Raw genomic sequence first — 17328 nt, 5'->3', positions numbered from 1 at the left:
ACAATGCTAGTTTTCCCCCTAAGGGGGGTGCCAAAAGAAAAGTGCTTGGATGTGGCAGAGGAAAGTCATTGAGACTGTTTTCTGTAAGGTTTTGATTTGTCTTCTCCACTTTTGGAGGTAGAGCACTCCACTGTTTAAGCCTGTATGCGCCTCGGGGCCGAGATATACCTCTGGGACGTCTGTATCTGCCTCTTTGTGGTCTGTCTGACACTTGAAAGGACCAATTTTTTGAAGGCCAGTTCCTGCTAAATCTGGATGGCTGTACCTGTAAGAAATCCTTAACTGTCAGCATGGATTTCGCTTTATCCTCCATTTTCTTCAACGCCTCTTCTGCTTTAGCACCAAAGTATCATGCTGTAATGGGGCATCTAATAATTTTGCTTTAACATGATCATGAAACCCAGATTCTGTTCTTTTAACCAAGCATGCCTTCTAACAACGGAACCTATAACAGTGGCCCTGCAAGAGGCCTCCAGTGAAACATAACCACATTGCAAAGTATGCTTTCCCACTTGTTCAGCTGCATGCAATAAATCCTGCATTTCCTTGTTCTCAGAATCTTCAGAATTTGTCAACATTTTCTGTTTAAGCCAGAGTCATTAAGTATTGCTGATATTTAAGCATATGAAACTGACAATTTAAAGCCCTTACAGCCAAGGTAGCCGAAGTGTAAACTTTTCCCCCCATCTGTCCAGTGCCCTAGAATCCCTATCAGAGGGGACAGGGTTTTTTTTGCAATGGAAGCTTTGACCCCTTTGAGAGCCTGAGAAATAGTTTCTGGGTCAGCAACGGGGTTTTTATATAAGAATTTATGAGAATCCGGGACCCTGCAGTATCTGTCTGGCTTAGCAGGTGCAGCAGGTAGAGAGTCACGGGACATGTCGGACTCTGAAAATACATCTACAATGTCTAGAACAGGTGGAATAGCAAGGGGTCTGTGCTGAGGAAGTAGCAGAAAGTCTCTGAGCCTTTTCTTAGATTCAGAGCAATCTTGGCTCTCCCAGTGGAAATGCTCCCTCATGGTATGCAGGGTTTCCCCAAAAGAATAATCCTCAGGAGGTGAGGCTGAAGGAATGGATTTCTTCAGCATCTGAGTCCTCATAAGGAGGTATAGAATAATCCTGTTCAGAAGAGGAATCACAGGAAATAGAAACCTGATCAGAAGAATCATATTCTGTCTCTTGTCTAGGCCTCTTATCAGGAGGGGGATGGGAGCCCCTAATTATAGTAATTAGGTCTTCGGCCATTTTAAGCATCTGTTTTTTAGGCATGGAAGCTTGAGTAGGAGAATGCTGTACTTGTTTCTTTGTCTTTAGAGCAGCTTTAGTCTTTTGTCTTAGAAGCTGAAGATGGTTTAACATAACTGTGTAGGTCTGAAGACACCCTCAGAAGCCGGTGCCTGCTCAGCGGCTCCGGACCCATCTAAGGGAATAATTTTTCCAAGTCCAATACCTTGAGTATCCAGAGGCCCAGTCGGCTCCACGTGGGAGTCGGAAGCGGCCTGTGGCTCTGAGGTAGCGGGCGCCAGGGGATGCAAAAGTGCCTGAGAACCGGCGACTGGCCTAACGGAGGCCTCGTCGTCTGTTTTGGACCTCGGATGCCTATCCTTTTCTTTGTCCTTGCGTTTTTTTGTAATCTCCTGTCAGCTGTTCCGACGGCATTATATAATTAAATCTTCGGCCAAAGTAATGAAATGCAAAATCGAACAGACGTTTAATAGTGCGTTGGTTAACTCTAGCACAAAACCGACAGCTAGCAACATTGTGGTCAGGACCTATGCAAGGAATACAGTAAGAGTGAAAATCCTTATGAGGTATTTGCTTCCCACAAGAAATACAATTAACTTTTTCTGACATCGGTCTGGAGCAAGAAAAGAGTTTCCATAACGGGGTTCTTAAATTTATAGAAGACTTTGGTTCTGAAATTCAGATTTGAAAATCTCAGGAGTCGGCCGACCAGCACTTGCGAACTGCTTTAGCTTTGGGCACTGCGCGGCAAGAAAGACTGATGAAAATGGCGTCGGCTGCATCTTTTATACCCCTGGCGCACGGACATCAGGAAGAGGCGATAGCAGCCGACGCCAGACCAGGACTTTGGAATTCAGGCCGACTGCGGTTAGCCTGCCAGCAGGATAACCCAAGAGTAATGACTGCAACAGTGAAACACGATGATCATCAGCTGTACAAGTCCAGGGGTCTCAAAAGCAACTCGTTAGAATTTTGAACCTTGAAACATCTGATATCAGATGCTAGAGTAGCATCACTAGCATCTGTGTCACCCTTCTCCTAAATTCACCTTTTCTTGGGAAAAGTGCTGGAGGTTGTGGATAACCCTACAGATACCAATGTGAACTGGGTGAAGGTTTAAATCCTCTTTCAACCTCTGTCATACAGGGAACACAGCCTACTTTGGATGGTCTTAGCAATGAAGCCTTGGCAAGCTACACACATTTGTCAGGCTTAAAGTACAATGGCTGTGAAATTAGTCTGCCAGTGTCGCACCCTCCTCTGAGACCCCAACATATGGTCAAAATAAAAACAAGTTCCTCTAAAAAAGAAACACTCCCCTACAGGGTACTTAGCTGAATCCTAATCTCTAAAACAACTCAAGTCAATCCAGGAAGAGGCTGCTCCCAACAACAGTACACAAAACAGATGCATTTAACTATAGCAAAAAAAAAAGCTAATATAGCTCAGGCAGACACCTGCATTATACTGGGAGCATTCCACTACACCTGCAGAACAGGATGCACTACATCAAGGGGGAAGGGTTGCGTGCTCTAAACATCAGGCTGGAAAGCATGGGACACTGTGGCTGAAATCTCAGTAGCCAAGAGTACTACAACAGTGATCTAAATGAAAAACATCTTTAAATATGCCAATACCAACCCAACTCAAGTACAAGTCATATGGCAGACCTTGCTCTAAAAGCAGTTTGAAGTACATTCACAATATCTGTGCAGTTTGTAGAATATCCATGTTAGAATCTTCCTTTCATATCATACATGATTAAAACCCAAGTGTCTACTTCTCTGAATGCCAAAAAATTTGTATACATACACAGACGCATTTACACATAAGTACATACACACACACCTACAAAAATACACACAGTTGTTAAATACTGATATACAGTACAGCCTTTAACTTGTCTCAAAATTTCACTGATCTCAAACTCAATCTTGTCAACTGTTCACTTTCTAGTTCAAATTTCATATGCACTTTTTTGCATTATCAGGTTGTTCGTATATAATTTCAAAGCTGTATCTTAAGAATGTTTTTGAAAGTTTCTATCCATTTTAATGGCTACATAACTTAATCACTCTCCAACCTAAATCACACTAAACACTGAACAGTTATGACAGTACTTACCAGTGTTAATAAATTCAAGACAGAGATAATGTAGTCTGCACCACAATTCTGACAGCCATCTAGTTGATCTAACCCATATGAAATGATCATTTCACAGTGGATAGCTATACTTGCATCCATGCTGCCCAGTAGAACACACACGCACTCATTGGCAGCTGTTAACACTACTTCTGAAAAGAACACCTGTTTTGCAGTAGTCACACAGGTCACCACCCTCAAAAGAACCTGCAACGAAAGGATACATTGAGATCTTTTATACCAAGGATGTAACGCTCAGAATTACATACCATCTTTAAATGTATCTGTAACTGTAAGGCATACAACACCTTTCTTATACTGTATTCATAAGTCATATTTGTTTTTAAGCAACCTTTTGTTAAAAGCTTGCAGTCTGCTTTAATCTTTATGTAAAGGTAAACTGTATGAAGCCTCTATTTAGACAATTCAAAATAAAGGAAGCAACTGAAGACAATTTAATGTGGTAAAATTTAATAAATATTGGACTAAAAGAAAGACACATACTTGAGATTTCTTGCTTCCCCACAGCAGTAAAGGAATTGAGTCACCCAAACATACACTAATTCACTTATCGCAAGCCCAACAATAAAACCAAGAAATAAGTAAGGCCAGCCATTCACATATAACCCACAAGCATTAAAGCCAACAAACATTTAATCTTGGAAAACTGGAAAAAAAATTGAAGTTATGTACTTAAAGTTGGATCCAGTCACTATAGCCCATCCTATATGACTAAAGGTACAGAATCCCTTGTCTAATCTGATCCAGCCATACTGAAGCTTCAAGCCTAGAGCTCCTTTAACATTTTTCCTAACATAATCCTCTTTCTTCACCCTTCTCAGATCAAGTTTGCAGACTGATGCCAAATGCATGCAATACAGGAAAGATGAGCAGACGCTCTTCAGGATGTCTGCAGAGTCCTCAAGAGAAGTGAGGATTTGGATGGGGGAATGGAAGGATGGATGATGCACTGGACAAACTAGGATGAAAGGGTCCAGGAGTTATGTTAAGTAAATAACTTCTGTATTTTACTCTATATCCATCTGATCTGACTGATGGGTCAGAATCCCAAACCACCAGAGGCTCTGGGTATAGATAAGGCCTGTAATTTTGAAACTTTTTGCAGACATTACTACCATGACCACAGTTTTCCAAAATGGGAACTTTGGCTGCGCTGCAGAAACTGGCTCAAAGAAAGATTTTCCTAAAGGGACAATCCCAGTGTTTAAAATTAGGGTCAGATTTAAGCCGATAGAAGTCACGCCCACTTCGACACGTCATTTTCTTTCTTACCCACAGTGTAATTTTACTTTTGAATATCCTGTAAATCCACAGTTCCAGTCTTGTTTCAGCTCCCAGGATAAACTAATTTTTGGATTTTTGTTCCTCTGACTTGCACTGGATTTGGGAACTATGCCCCAGCTCCTGGCTCATTTAAAATAAAAAAAAGCTGTACGCCAGCGAAAAGGGACATCAGTGAATACCAATTTTTAAATTTTGCATCAATCATATCTTTACAGATGTACAAGCAGCCCACTCATACAAAAGTGTACTTGTCTAGTAGTATTCAGAAACAAGAACATAAACTAGAAGTTGAAAAAGGAACACAACAGAAGAGTGTGTCTACTAATGCTCCAACCTTGTCACACACTTGCTTTCTATGGAATTACTAAGCAGGTCAGAAAGCCAATACACCGGGCTAGTATTCAAAAATCAGAATACAGTAAAACATAAGAAAGAGAAATGTTTTCCACTACTGTTTGCCTGACCCAGATGTTGTCTATAGGTAGAAGCCATGTCATAAAACGTAGATGGCCAGGATTCACAATCAGCAAAGAATAAAATATGAAATGAAAGAAAAAAACTGTTTACTAAAATTTTAAAAGCCTTGCATTACTGATGTGCTCTCTAGAGTAGCAGCAGCCGTCAAGTCATAAAATGCCTGAAAGGCTACTTGTCTTAATGGGTAAAATACACAGATTAAACTAATGAATGGCTCACAGGGAGAGCTGTTGTCAGTGCAACTGACATTTGAGATGGAATATGGCTAACCTTTGAAACTTCCTTAAGGCACTCTTCCCCCATGCCCCCTCAGCCAAAGGTGAGCATGCTCAGAAAGGCATTCCTGAAATGTAAACAAAGGCTGAATTAAAACAAAAAAATCCCTGGGACTATCCCTTTAATGCCAAGACAAAATTGAAGTCTCAAGCTGAATTGCCTCCTTTATTGGAAGTAGAAAAGTCCCTTTCAAAAAGGCTGTGCATAATTTGTGAGAGGTAGCAAAATGAGAGACTGTGCCACTGTGGAAAATGGATATAAACCCTAATTGTATTCCAACTGTGCACTAACTTGAACCTTCACCAAAACAGATCTAAAATAAACTGATACAGAATGGAAGCAGGAAAGGGGTCAAATCCCTTGACTGGCTGCCAATATAGAACAACCTTTCCATTTATATTTGTGTAATCTACAAGTGGATCTCTTTCGACAGCCAGTAAGTATGCAAAATTACAGAGATAAAGGGTCTTTTCTCGGCTGGGGTGCCTTCTGTGCGAAGTCTGCATGTCCTCCCTGTGGTCACGTGGGTTTTCCTCCGGGTGCTCTGGTTTCCTCCCACATCCCAAAGACATGCAGTAGGTGGATTGGACACTCTAAATTGGCCCTAGGTGCGAGTGTGTGTGTGTGCCTTCTGTGGAAGGTTGGGCGCCGGGCTAGCAACTCGACACCATAAAACCCCACTGCCAATCATGAGCAGACATCTGCTGTGGTGACCCCTAACCGGGAAAAGCCGAAAGAAAAAGAAGACAAAGGGTCTTTGGCCATTAAGGGAACTGGAGAAGTCAAGCAGTTGACATCAAGTTGAGCAAGTGCAGGTTAGACTGCCCCGATGGTGTGACAAACGATCTAGATAGGGATATAGAAACCATGGGCACTTTTGTCAGATGAGCCCTGAGCAACAGAAACCAAATTTGCCAACCCAATATGGAAAAATGATGGATCACCATGGCTTTGCATGCTGCTGCTTTCATTAAGAATCTGGACAACAATGGAAGAGGGGTAAGGTAAAGAAATCACACAGACCACTACCCAGCCATAGAAATCGAGGCAAAGTAGCCATCTCATTTGGTAATGGACAGGGATACAAAGAAGTTACAGCAAGGCTGAGCCAGCAAATGAAATTGACAAGCTACTGCTGAACTGAATCCACTCATAAGGCAATAGAACTGATCTACTGAACATGTCCACAAACAGCTGACTTTCCTGGACCATGCTTTGCAACTAAAAAGTGATGCAAAGTAATCGCCCACTGCCAAACCCTCCTGGCCTTTCAGCAAAGGGGGTATATGAGTATGTTCCTTCTTGCTTGTCCAAATACCACACTATATTGTCTGGACTAAAATCAGTCCCAGAGGCAAAAGGTCTGAAATTCCCACAATGCCAGAAGGATCACTCATCTTCCAGGAAATTGATAGGAGGAATGACCTCTACTTGATCCCAAGCTCCTTGGACCATCCTCCCTACAAAATGCCTTCACCTCCACCCCAAAGAGGTAATGGTAGTGACAGTCATCCTTGGAGAAGGAACAGCTTCCCTGTGTAAAGTGAGGAAGGGGTTGGTCACCATATCAAATGACCCTTGCATAAGCTATGTATGATTACTGAAGCTGAATGATGGCCCAAAAACTTGAGGCCACTGTACTCAAGAGTAACCACTACTGTACTCCATGTAGAATTGTTCACATAGAACCACAACTGCAGTAAATAACATGAGGTAAATAGTTGTGTAATAACTTACCGTGACCTTAGATGTCCTTCTCTTCCATTTTTCAGTATTCATTACAGTAGGGAGGCTACTGCCTGCAGCGCCGCAATCCGGCCAGTATACCAGTCTTTGGCCAGGAGGGTACATGTGACGTCCTCTGTCAGAGCCATAAACCGACATAGGGTATAAAGTGACGTCTGCATGTACCCTTTTCTGAAAGGACTGCCTCATACAGTAGTACTCCTGGAGGTTTAAAGAGGGTCATAATTGGGAGACCCCCCCCCCCCCCCGAGACTCATGTCGACTAGATCACAGGGTACTTGATAGGCTGTGTGTACTGGAGAAGTTAAGGAAGTGGGGGACTATATCCCCACAGGTAAGTAAAGGTATATTAGACAAGTAAAGTAGAGGGGGAAGGAGGGAAGGACTGAACGGCAACATGGAAGAGAAGGACATCTAAGGTTATGGTACGTACTAACACAAATATTCTATGTCCTTCTATTCTCATGTTGCAGTATTCATTACAGTAGACAGAGTAACAAAACTTTTAGGTATGAACCTGGGTGGAGGATTGGGGTCCCTGGTCAATGAGACCCTGAAGAAAGTACAGTTTTGTACCTACCATAAATGTAGATGTCCGATAGGTATGCATCTGCAGTCATAACATATGGGTTGTCCTGCCTCAGGCAGCCTTGCGGTCGGCCGGATTCCAAAGTCTGGGTCTGGCCTCGGCTGATGTCGCACTTTCCCCGACGTCAGAGCTTCTGGGGTATAAAGGCATCAGCCGACACCATTTTCCTCAGTGTTTCTTGCCCCAGATGCCAGGTGCCCTCTAGGAAGGCTAAATTTGGATAAATGTTGAAAATTCCAAACAGTAGCAAACAAAATATATATATATATATATATATATATATATATATATATATATACATACAAACAAATGCACCATAATAGATTCCCCCAGCTAGCTGGAAGAGGGGTAAGCACCCTAGGAATACCACAGAGGGGAAGGAGGGAGGGTAATCCTGACTGCAGATGCATACCTATCGGACATCTACATTTATGGTAGGTACAAAACTGTACTACGTCCTTCAAGAATGCATCTGCAGTCATAACATATGGGTAGAATACCATAGCCAAAACTGGGGGAGGAGGTACTAAGATAATGATGGTGTAGTTAAGATCCCCTGTAAAACTGCAGTTGCAAAATCTGCTCGGGATCTGGAGTATAAAGGTAGATTGTAATGCTTGGCAAATGTATGCATGGAGCTCCAAGTAGCAGCTTCTAAAATGTCCTTGGTAGCCACCCCTCGTAGGAAAGCTGTAGTGGTGGCCGTGGCTCTTGTGGAGTGAGGCCTGATATTTTCAGGAGTTTTCTTTCCATGAAAAGAGTAGCAGAATCGAATGCAATTTCCTATCCATTTTGAAATTGTCTGTTTGGATATTGATTTTCCTTGCACTCCAGTTGCATATGCTACAAAAAGTTGGTCAGTTTTTCTGCTGGTTTTAGTTCTGTCCAGATAGTAGCGTAGTTGTCTGTGTACATCCAGGGTGTGCAATAGTTTTCCCCCCTGTTCTGTGGGTTAGGGAAGAACGTAGGCAAATGAATAGCTTGGTTCAAGGATACCCTGGATACCACCTTTGGCATGAAAGTAGGATTGGTTCTCAGACACTATCCTGGTGAAAAATAAGGAAAGGCTGCACCGCCATTAGGGCTTGTAACGCGGATACTCTTCTTGCTGAAGTGATTGCTAGAAGGAAAGCAGTTTTCCAAGATAAAAACTGCAAGTCTGCTGATGCTGCTGGTTCAAAAGGGGGTAGTGTTAATTTTTCCAGCACAAAGTTGAGATCCCATGTAGGCAGAGGAGGTTTCCTTGGAGGTTTTACATTTCTGATCCCTCTTAAAAATTGTCTGAGGAGAGGGTGAGAGAAGATAGGAGGATCCATGTTGTACTCTGCTGAAATTGCTGAAGCATGAATTTTAATGGAAGAATAGGACAGGCCATTGTGGAACAATTCTGCTAAGTATTCTAGGATGTGTGCTAGGTTTGCCAGTGTGACATTTGTACCCTTTGATGCACTCCAAATGAGGAATCTTTTCCATTTTGCTGAGTAAGTTTTTCTTGTGGAGGGTCTGCGAGCCTCCAGGATAATGTCCTTGACCCTCTGAGATAAAACAGTTTGGTTTTGTTTTAAGCAATTTTCCAGGCAGTTAGCTGCAGTGTTTTCAAGTTTGGATGCAGGATCGTGTAGTTGTTCTGCGTTAGAAGTAAAGGCCATAGGGGTAGAGGCCATGGGTTCGTCCGAGACATGCTTCTCAGTAGCGGATACCAATGCTGCCTTGGCCAGTCTGGAGCTATCAGAATCACCTTTGGCTGTTCCTCCCTGATCTTCAGTAGAACTTTGTACATCAATGGGAGAGGTGGAAAAGCATACACTGTTAGGGCCTTCCAGCTGAAAGAGAGGGAGTCCACCCTCCAGGCTTGTGGGTGGTATACTCTTGAGCAGAATTTGTTCAGTTGGTGGTTGAGTGGGGAGGCGAACAGGTCTATCTCTGGCATTCCCCATTTGTTTGCTATGAGTTTGAAGATGTGTGGATACAGCATCCATTCGTGAGCATCCGTGGTAGTTCTGCTTAAGCTGTCTGCTAGTGAATTCTCTTTTCCTGGTACGAATTTGGCCTGCAGTTGGATGTTGAGATTCAGACCTAGGTTCCACAGATCCATTGCCATCCGGCATAGAGGGTAGGAATGTGTGCCTCCCTGTTTGTTTATGTACCACATGACTGTGGTATTGTTTGTCCTTATCAGCAGATGTCCTTGCTGGAGGAATGATTTGAATGCCTCGATTGCATGCTTCACTGCCAGCATCTCCTTTAGGTTTATGTGCAAGTTCAGCTGGTCTTGAGACCATAGGCCTTGGATACACTTGTCTTCCATGTGTGCTCCCCCATCCTAGGTCTGAGGCGTCCGTGGCGATGGTCTGCCTTGGTTGTGGTTTGTTGAAAGGCAACCCTCTGTTGGTCTGGCAGGCCTGAGCCCACCACAGGAATTCCTTCTTCAGGCATGGAATGATTGGTATCATGGTTTCTAGACCGTCTGTGTTGAGACCATACATTCCTTAGGTACCGTTGTAATTTCCTCATATGCAGCCTGGCATGCGGGATCAAGATTATGCAGGATGCCATGTAACCCAGGGCCTGCAGGACTTTCCTTGCAGTAAGCTGAGTTTGTCTTGTCAAAGCCATGAAGTAGAATGGGAGTTGCTTTTGTTTTTCTTCTGTGAGAAAAGCCATCTGAGTTATTGTGTCCAGATCCACACCCAAAAATGTTATCCTTTGGGATGGCACTAGTCTTGACTTCTGGATGTTGACTGTGTATCCCAAGGCCTGTAACAGGTGTATGACATAAGCCAAATCCTTTATTAGTTTTGTCCTGTTGTCTGCTTGTATTAGGCAGTCGTCCAGGTATGAGTAGATTTGAATTCCCTGAAGCCTGCAATGTGCAATTACTGATGCCAGGCATTTCGTGAATACTCTGGGCGCAGTAGATAAGCCAAAGGGCAATGCTGAGAATTGATAATGCTCTGATCCTGCAAGAAATCTGAGGTGTCTTCTGCAATCTGGTCGTATAGGGACGTGCAGGTATGCCTCCTTGAGATCTAGAGTCACCAGCCAAGACTCCTTGCCCAACATGGGAAGAAGTTGCTGTAGGGTCAGCATTTTGAATTTTGGCACAATGAGATGTGTTTAGTGCGGACAAGTCGAGAATAGGCCTCCATTGGGTTTTTTTTCTTGGTACAAGGAATAGTCTGGAGTAAAATCCTTGACCTTGTTCCATAGGTGGTACCCTTTCTATTGCTTTCATCTGAAGTAAACTGTTGATTTGCCTTAGAGCCTCTGGCTTCTGGTTTGGTGGAAGGTTTGGCATTCCGCTCTTTTTTGGTAAAGTGTGGAAGTGAAACCTGTATCCTTTGTCTATTGTTTGCAATGTCCATTTGTCTTTTGTAATGCAATGCCAATTTTTTGAGAATAAAGCCAACTTTCCGCCCAAGGGTGCTTCCACTTGTTCCCTGGTAGGCGGAATCAGAGCCAAGTCATTGTGTCTGTCCTGTGGAAGTGGTTGTAGTTGTAGCTGTGGCAGTACTGCTCTGGTTGGCAGGTTGCCACTGACGACCCCTGTAGGCACCCTTTGATTGACCTCTGCCTCTTGGGCGTCTATTCCTGCCCCTCTGTGCTCTGGAGGTGTCTGGAAAGGACCAATTCTTTGAAGGCCAGTTTCTGCTGAACCTCGGAGGTTGGACCTGCAGAAAATCCTTTACTGTTTGCACAGATTTTGCTTTCTTCCACTTTCTTTAGAATCTCCTGTGCAGGGGAGCCAAATAAACTTTGTTTCTCCATTGGAGCATCTAGGAGTTTAGCCTTGACATGGTCTGGCAAGGATTGCTCTTTTAGCCAGGCATGCCTTCGAATTACTGCTCCAGTCATAGCTGATCTAAATGAAGCCTCCAGTGCATCATAGCCACATTTTAAGAAATGATTACTGACCTGCTGAGAGTTGTGTACCAAATCCTGAAGGGACTTACGGTCTAAAGGTTCAGGAGAAGAAAGCTTTTTATTCAGCTGATCTAACAAATATTCCTGGTACTGTATCATATGGAATTGACCGTTTAAAGCCCTGGCAGAAAGAGTAGCAGATGTATAAACCTTTTTTCCCCATCTCTCTAATGCTCTTGACTCCCTTTCAGAGGGTAGGGGGTTTTTGGCAGTGGCAGCCGCAACACCTTTTAGGCCCTGAGAAATAGTTTCTGGGTCTGCAGCATGGGCTTTATACAAGTGAAAGTGAGAATCCGGGACCCTGTAATATCTGTCAGGTTTGGCAGGGGCCGGGGGAAGAGAATTAGGGGCAGAACTGACATTATATGCATCATCAACTACTGTTAGCACAGGTGGTATGGCTAAAGGCCTATGCTGTGGCAAGTGTAAAAAGGTCCTAAGTCTTTTTCTAGAATCAGAGAAATCCTGACCCTGCCATTGAAAGTGTTCCCTCATTGAGTGTAAAGTCTCCCCAAAGGAAAATTCTTCTGGAGGGGAGGCAGAAGGAATAGAGTCTTCGGCATCTGAATCCTCATAAGGTGAGTATGGTCCTTCCTGATGGTCTGATAAATCAGATCCATCCGAGGAGTAATCAGAGGAGAGGCTCAGGGGGTTCAGTCCTAAGCCTTTTGTCAGGAGGAGGTTGAGAGGCCCTATCTGGGTGAGGCTGGGAACCCCTAATCAGAGATATAAGGTCCTCAGCAAGGCTGAGAATTTGAGGAAGGTCTCAGAGGTAGATTTTGCAGGTAAAGCCTTTGAAATTTTAGCTGCTTTAGCCCTGGAGAAGGCCTTAATAGACATAGAAGCAGGGGGCCTAGCTGCCCCACGTGCAGGAGTAGAAATGTCCAATGGGATGGTGTCGGACAATTCTTGTGCGCTTGCTGCTTCGGTAGGGATTTCTGTAGCCGACTCAGCCGGGGCCTCTGGCCTCGGTTGTCGGAGGTATGATTTCGGCAGAAGTAAGAACCGAGGACTCTGTTTCAGCCGAAACAGAGACACTAGCGGTAAGCCTAACCGTGGTTTCAGCCGAAACCGCGGGCTGCGAGTGTCGGTCCTTTTCCTTGCGTTTTTTTGGCTAAATGTGTAGTCGGAGTCTCCGACGGCATTTTATATGCAAAAGAAGATCCAAAAAACTCTTCTGCAAACTCCGACCGACGTCTAAGAGTCCGTCGGTTGAAGGAGGCACAGGCTAAACAAGTTGATATGTCGTGGTCTGGGCCTAAGCAAGGAAGGCAGTAAGAATGGAAATCCTTATGAGGTATTTGTTTCCCACAAGTTAAACAATTATTTACTTTGTCTGACATCGGCTGAGGCAAGAAAGAGTCCCCAACGGGGTACTTAGCTTTTTTAGAAGTCTTCGGTAGCTGAAATCTCTGGATCTGACCGACCGGCACTTGCGAACAGCTTCTGCTTCGGGCACCGCGTGGCAAGAAAGACTGGGGAAAATGGCGTCGGCTGATGCCTTTATACCCCAGAAGCTCTGACGTCGGGGAAAGTGCGACATCAGCCGAGGCCAGACCCAGACTTTGGAATCCGGCCGACCGCAGGGTTGCCTGAGGCAGGACAACACATATGTTATGACTGCAGATGCTTCCTTGAAGGACATCAGATCTGGCAAACCCAGCTCTAGAAGCTAGGTCCAGTATGTAAAACTTGGTAAAGGTGTGCACTGAAGCCCAAAGTAGCAGCTTCTAAAACTGAGGTGTAATCAACCCCTTTGAAAAAAGCAGCTGAGGAAGCAGCTTCCCTGGTTGGGTGTGATTTGACATGTCCATGCAAGCTTTTCCCATGATAGGAATAGCTTATGCCAAAGAGATCCACACAGAAATGGTCTGTTTGGAGACTGCCTTCCCTAGAGCCCTAGGATGGAAGGACATGAATAACTGATCAGACTTTCTAATCGGTTTGATTTTGTCTAAGTAGTACCTCAGTTGTCTGTGAACATCTAGAGAATGAAGAGTCCTCTGAGGCGTTTTTAGGGTGGGGGTAAAAAAACAGGTAGGTTAATGCTCTGGTTTAATGAGAGTTCATTAACTACCTTAGGCATGAAGGAGAGGTTAGTCCTGAATGCAACTCTATTCCCTGTGGAAAATAAGGTAAGGAGGGGTAGCCATAAGGGCTTGTACCCCTGATGCCTTCCTAGAGGAAGTAAGGTCCACTAGCAGAACTGTTTTCAGGGTGCACAGTTTTAGGGATACTGAATGCACTGGTTCAAAAGGTGGCAATTAAGTTTTTCCTAGGACAAAATTCAATCTCATGGGGGGGGGTATAGGCTTTTGGGGGGTTTAACATCAAATACCACTTTTAGGAAAAGCTTGACCTCCAAATCTAGAGGCCAGAGGCAGTATCATGGGCAGACAATCAGAGTTAGCAGACAAATGGACTTTAACTGAAGAATAAGTTAGTCCTGAGTGATGGAGCTCACACAAACAGGAAAGGACCAAGGGTACCGGAATAATTATAGGGTCCTGATTTTTCCTCTGACACCACCCGGAGAATCTCTTCCGTTTAGATGCATTACTTCTCCTGGTACTAGGTTTTCTGGCCTCCTGCAGAACATTGAGTACATCTGCTGAGTATAGGTGTATGAAGGGGATTAGAACCCTATCACCTATAAGGTCAGATTTAGATTGTTCACCTGACAGTGTACTAGGGATCCCCTTGTCCTGTGTGAGGAAGTCTATTCGGTGGGGTAACCTGCGATAATTGCCCCTGGCTAGTAGATAGAAAAGGGGAAACCAATGCTGTCTTGACTAAAAGGGGGTCAGCAACAGGAGTTTGGGTCTGTCCCTCTTGACTTTCAGGAGGACTTTCTGAATCCATGAGAAGGGTGGGAAGGCATAGGGAAACATTCCTCCTATGGAAAGGAGAAGGCATCCCACTTTCCAGGCTTGCAGATGTGGATCCCTTGTGCAAAACTTGGGCTTCTGTTTGTTCTGGGAAGAGGCAAAAATATCAACTTGTGGAATACTCCACCTGTGGATAAGATCCAGTAATACCTCTCTGTGAAGCATCCATTTGTGAGAGGGAACTGAAGTTCTGCAGAGCGAGTCTGCTGTAGAGGGAATGTACACTTGTACTAGATGAATTTGGAGTGAATGCTAGGGATCCAGATCTGGGTGGCTAGGCTGTAAATAGGGTAGGATCTTGACCCCCCCCCCCCCGTTTATGTACCACAGGACAGTCACATTGTCCGTAATCACTTTCAGGGCTCCTAAGCTGACTTGAACGTTTGTAGGGCTAGGAGTGTCCTCATTTCCTTGATGTTGATATGGTCCTTTTGTCATGGTGTAGACCATTTTCCCTGCATGGTGAATTGCTTCTGGTTATGTAGTAGCACTGCACCACAGCCCATGTCTGATGCATCTGTGGAGACTTGTTGTAGGGGGGGCCAGGCCTGTAAGGAGGTTCCCTGGTTGAGGCAGATGACAGAGATCCACCACTGAAGATCCTTCTTCAGACACTGAAGTGGAGGGGGGGGCATGGGGTGGGAGTGTTGGCTTCATAAGTCCTTAAGGATCCACTGGATTGTTCTCATGTGGAGTCTTGCTAGGGGCAACATGGATATTAGGGATGTCATGTGGCCTAACATCCTTTGGAACTCTTGTGCTGCCCAGGAGGGGAGGGTGATAAGTTTGCTGAAGTATAGACAAAAGATCCAGGATCCTTTGATCTGGAATGAAGGTCTTGATTTTGTCTGTCCTGATCCTGCTTCCCAAGAAAACCAGGTCGAGTGGGATTCAGGTGAGACTGTTGTTTATAGTAAACCCTAAGTGAGTTAGGGTGGAGATCACCTGTTGTAGGTGGTGTAGAAGAACTTGGTGGTCCAGATGAATTAGCAGGTCATCTAGACATGGGTATATTTGTAAAGCCTGTGTTCTGCAGTGAACAATGAAGGGTGACAGACACTTTCTGAACACTCAAGAAGCAGTGGAGAGTCCAAAGGGCAATGCAGAGAATGGAAAATGCCAGGAACCTACTGCAAAGCATAGGAATTTCCTGTAGTTTGGGTGTATAGGAATGTGAAGGTAGGCATCTTTCAAATCCAGAGCTACCATGAAGACCTGTGTAGGTATTAGAGGTAGGAGCAAATGTAAGGAAATAATTTTGAAACTGGGTACCTTGAGGAACAGGTTTAGGAAAGATGAATCCAGAATTTGCCTCCATGGGCCGACTTTCCCTGGTACCAGGAACATTCTGGAGTAAAAACCTTTGTTTCTTTGGGTGGAAGGTAGGTGCTCTATGGTGCCCAAAGCTAGCAGTTGTTGAATGAGGGCGGGAAAAGATTAACTCGGTTTTTGGGAGGTTGAGGAATTCCCTGGAAGGGGGTAACATCCACCAAGTCAAAGTATCCCCTTTGAATGATTGAGAAGACCCAGTTTTCTGATGTGATTTTCCAGCAGGAGGGTAAGGGAGAGGGTGAGCCGAAGGGGAAGGGAGGTGTTTGGGCTTAGTAGTTGTGAGTCACAGTGGAGGTGGTCTGGTTTGGTCAGACTGGCTCCGAAAGGGGGTTTTAGAAGGGGTGGAAGGAAACCTGGGTGTAGAGCTTTTCCTAGGCTGCCTACATCCCTCTGACTGAGGACCTGGGTGGGAATACTGCCTCCTGACAAAAGCAGCTCTTTGTGGGTAGTTTCTGTGATATCTGGGGATAGGAGACACTAGCAAATGTTTATGGTTCTTAAGTTCTTTTCCTTTTTCTTGAAGGGGTTTAAGTTCTGCTGAAGCCTGTCCAAATAGGGCTTTATTGTCTAGTGGGGCATCAAGCAGTTTAGTTTGCACATCAATAAGAAGTGGCTGAAGTCTCACCCAGGAATATCGCCTCAGCACTAAACCTGATGCAGCAAACTTTGAAGAAGCTTCCACAGCATCATAACTACACTTGGAGTGCCTAGTCACTTGAAATGCTGTGGAAAGTAGGGTGTTAATTTGGGTATTTATAAAAGAATCAGGAACCTCACAGAGGGTAGATGCCTTGGAAATGGTGACCAGGACATATCTAGCCATGTGTGTTTGACAGTTGAGAGCTCTTATAGCCAGAGTAGAGGAGGTATGCACTTTCTTCCCTGGTCTGTCCATGACTTTCTGTCTATCAGTAGGTTAGAGAGCAGAAGGCAATTGTCTGGATGCTTTATCAGCAGAGACTGCAATAACGGCTGGGTCTGCTGGTGAATTTTTAAAAAGGAATTGGGTGTCCAGAGGGATCTTGAAAAAAATGGTCAGGATGTTTAAAGGCTGGGGGTTGTGAATCTGGGGCTTGGGAAGCGGCCAAGAAGGGATCTTGAAACGCAGGTAGCAAAGGGGGCACGGCAAAGGGATGATTGTTCCATTTTCAGTAGGTCAAAGTACCTTTCCCTGGTGTCAGACCTCTGAGGATTGCCACTTAAAATGTTCCCTCATGAGGGAAATGGTGCCTCCAAAGGTGAATTATTCACCAGGAGACTCCGGGGTGATTGGACCCTCTTCCTCTGGGGTAATAAAATCTTTGGGAGAGTATTTGTGATCCATAGGTTAGTGATTCCTCCAAATAGTAGCCATCTTCCTCAGGTACCTCTAAAGGAGGTCCTGAAGGGTTAAGCAGCTGGT

General features: G+C 44.5%; 1 protein-coding gene across 1 annotated transcript in view; it reads right to left on the bottom strand.

Moving 5' to 3' along the window:
- LOC122817306 (serine/threonine-protein kinase SMG1-like) overlaps positions 1 to 17328 on the bottom strand; it is a gene marked incomplete in the record, with an annotated part of 2898779 nt that overhangs the window by 2656321 nt on the left and 225130 nt on the right. The window contains 1 exon segment of the mRNA XM_044090530.1: positions 3372 to 3596. Coding sequence (XP_043946465.1) covers positions 3372 to 3596 — 225 coding nt within the window.

Source organism: Protopterus annectens, chromosome 12.part0 (assembly GCF_019279795.1).
Source record: "Protopterus annectens isolate FY-2018-M chromosome 12.part0, PAN1.0, whole genome shotgun sequence".
NCBI classification, from domain to species: domain Eukaryota; kingdom Metazoa; phylum Chordata; order Ceratodontiformes; family Protopteridae; genus Protopterus; species Protopterus annectens.
The sequence above is the reverse complement of the archived record's forward strand: the minus strand, read 5'-3'. Positions and strand labels throughout refer to the sequence as shown.